We start from the raw sequence: 2,663 nt of genomic DNA on the forward strand, positions 1-2,663 counted from the left end.
AAAAAAATTAATTGTAATGTTTCATAAAATGTGGAGTTTTGAAAATCAATTTCATCTTTGCAAGTAAATATAATGTTACTTGACTTGATATTGACTAGTCTTGTTGTGGTGATCACTTTGCATTACATACAAATATCGAATTATGTTGTACACCTGAAACTAATGTAATGTTGTAATGTCGATTATACCTCAATAAAAAAAAGTTCTTGACTTCAGTAAACAGCAAAGTACTCAAAAGTTTGCTGAGATGTGCACCTCTATTACTTCCAAAGGCATAGCTATTAGAAATTGAAAGAAATTTTTAAAAATCAATTTCATCTTTGCAAGTAAATATATTGAACCAGTATCATTCACACACGATGAAATACTTACCTGATGGAACAATATCAGCATTTTTTTTTGATTCACCGAGTGGCATAAAGCATTGTTTTAAGGACCTTTCCTTCCCATCAAAATAGTTTAGCTAATGGCACAATGACAATATCTCTTTAGATCTTACAATGCAACAAATCTGATGGAGGACCTGAAAATTTTATATAGAACGGCCGGTCAGCAAGGCCAAGGGATCACTTTTATTTTCACGGACAATGAGATTAAGGATGAGTCGTTTTTGGAATATATGAATAACGTTTTATCGTCGGGTGAGGTAGGATCTCATTTATTCTTCATATGTTTTGTCTCTTCGGAGTCCTAACTCTGGAGCTGTCTGTATTTCTTTGCATTAGAGATTTGAATCAGTGCTGTTATCGAGGATTAGGTGATCAGTCTGAAGAATGGCTTTTTCTGTTGGGTTTTTGAAGAATAAAATTCCCAGTCAAAATGCATTTAAAATGTCACTGAATGCTCCACGTGAAAAACGAGAAAGCAGAAGAGAGAGGCTGTTATTTTGCAGTTAATTATAGAATCGTTTGTGTATTTTATTTTATTTTTTTGTTTTATATTTTTTAAATACTTTTTTTGGTGTATTTTAAAACGTGGTGCATCTCATCTTGAAGACTTTTGGTTAGTTTTCCAAAGGTGACTTTAAGACACAGATGGAGGAAAGACAATATAAATATGGAGCTATCTGTTTCCATCTGTTTCCATATGCCTGTGCTGAATTTGAATGCCTGCGCTTCTTTTTCAGGTTTCCAACCTATTTGCTCGTGATGAAATTGATGAAATTACTAGTGACCTCATCTCAGTCATGAAAAAAGAACACCCCAGGCGCCCCCCAACCAATGAGAACCTGTACGACTACTTCATGAGTCGGGTCCGACAGAACCTTCACACCGTGCTCTGCTTTTCTCCAGTGGGGGAGAAATTTCGAAATCGAGCTTTGAAGTTCCCTGCCCTGGTTTCAGGATGCACTATTGACTGGTTCAGCCGATGGCCGAAGGACGCCTTAGTTGCTGGTTAGTGCACTGGAAATTTTGATGTCAGAGTTTCAGGTTTACAGTGTGTGTTTGTTTACGTTCTGTGCTGTTTGCTGTGTCTGTACTGAATTGAGCCCAAAGTCACTTTGTCCAAAGCTTGAGGATTTTTGCAAGGTGGTAGTCTTTCTTATTTGGTAGCTTATTTTTCCCAGAGCATGGTTGTCAGAGAGTAAGATCTTTAGTCTGTACCCCTTGGATTAATGTACAATGTTGCTGCCGAGACTTTGTCACAGTTGGATTCCCAGGCACGTTCTGGAATGTCACAGGAAGCCACGGAGCTTTTTATTTCGATAGCATTTGTGTTCTTTTTTTTAAGTGGGTTAGTCAGTCTAATAGTATTTTAAGCTGAGGAAATGCGTCTTGGACATTTCCTCCTTGTGGCTGCAGTGCTGGAAATCAAATTGGAAATCGTTTTCCAGCAATCCTCTGATGGTGTCTGTCCTTGAAAAAGAATGTCAACCAGAGGTTTCTGACTAGGGTCCTTGCTATTTCTGCTTCTGTCTGTTCTTCCGTCTTACGGAACATCGATGCTTCTCTTACTCTAAATGAAATTGAACGTAAAAGTAGTAATGGAGACGTTAAAGATCATTCATTTAGTTTATGTTTGTTTTTTTTTCAGCTTTTGGTGAGAAATCACCTGTGCATATTTTAAGTGATAGAGATACTTAGGTGCCACCTCTGACCTATCATATCAGAACCTCAGGGGAACTCCGATTCAAGGATGGTGGATTTCAAACTTTTTATCTGTTATATTTTAATAATAATTTGGAAGAGTTTTATTTCCCAGTAAAACCTTGCAGGTAGCCATAATAGAGAAAACAGTGAAAAGTGGAGGAGAGACAGTGAAAAGTGGAGGGGAGACACCCCACTCCTGCCTCCCACACTGGCTCTTCAGTTCCATGGTATCCAGTGACAGAACTGCCAATCGACCTGTCCCCCGCCTTTTACGAATGGAGGAACTGGGGATAGTGAAGCTGGAGGGAGTTGTCAGAGGTGCAAGCAGAAGCATCAATGATTGGGCCTAGAACCTAGATTTCTCTATATATTAAACAAACTCTTATCCACTGGGGCAGTTTTGATCTCGGCATACTCCTATTGACAATAATATTTTTCAATAATATTTTTAATTAAACACAGATTATTTAAAGACATATGAAGTGCCGATGTATAGTTTTCTCTTTTGTTTTCTAAGGTTTGAGAAAAGGCCAGTGATTAAAAATTTAAGTCCTGTTAAAATGTAAATACAAC

The 2,663-nt window shown here is 37.7% G+C and overlaps 1 protein-coding gene across 1 annotated transcript in view; it reads left to right on the plus strand.

Annotated features, from left to right (window-relative positions):
• The window catches only part of DNAH5 (dynein axonemal heavy chain 5), a 223,620-nt gene that overhangs the window by 147,644 nt on the left and 73,313 nt on the right, over window positions 1-2,663 (plus strand). The window contains exons 52-53 of the mRNA XM_023532947.1: window positions 493-646; window positions 1,127-1,394. Coding sequence (XP_023388715.1) covers window positions 493-646; window positions 1,127-1,394 — 422 coding nt within the window. The remainder of the gene's footprint in view (window positions 1-492; window positions 647-1,126; window positions 1,395-2,663) is intronic.

This window comes from Pteropus vampyrus, unplaced genomic scaffold, assembly GCF_000151845.1.
Source record: "Pteropus vampyrus isolate Shadow unplaced genomic scaffold, Pvam_2.0 Scaffold94, whole genome shotgun sequence".
NCBI classification, from domain to species: Eukaryota; Metazoa; Chordata; class Mammalia; order Chiroptera; family Pteropodidae; genus Pteropus; species Pteropus vampyrus.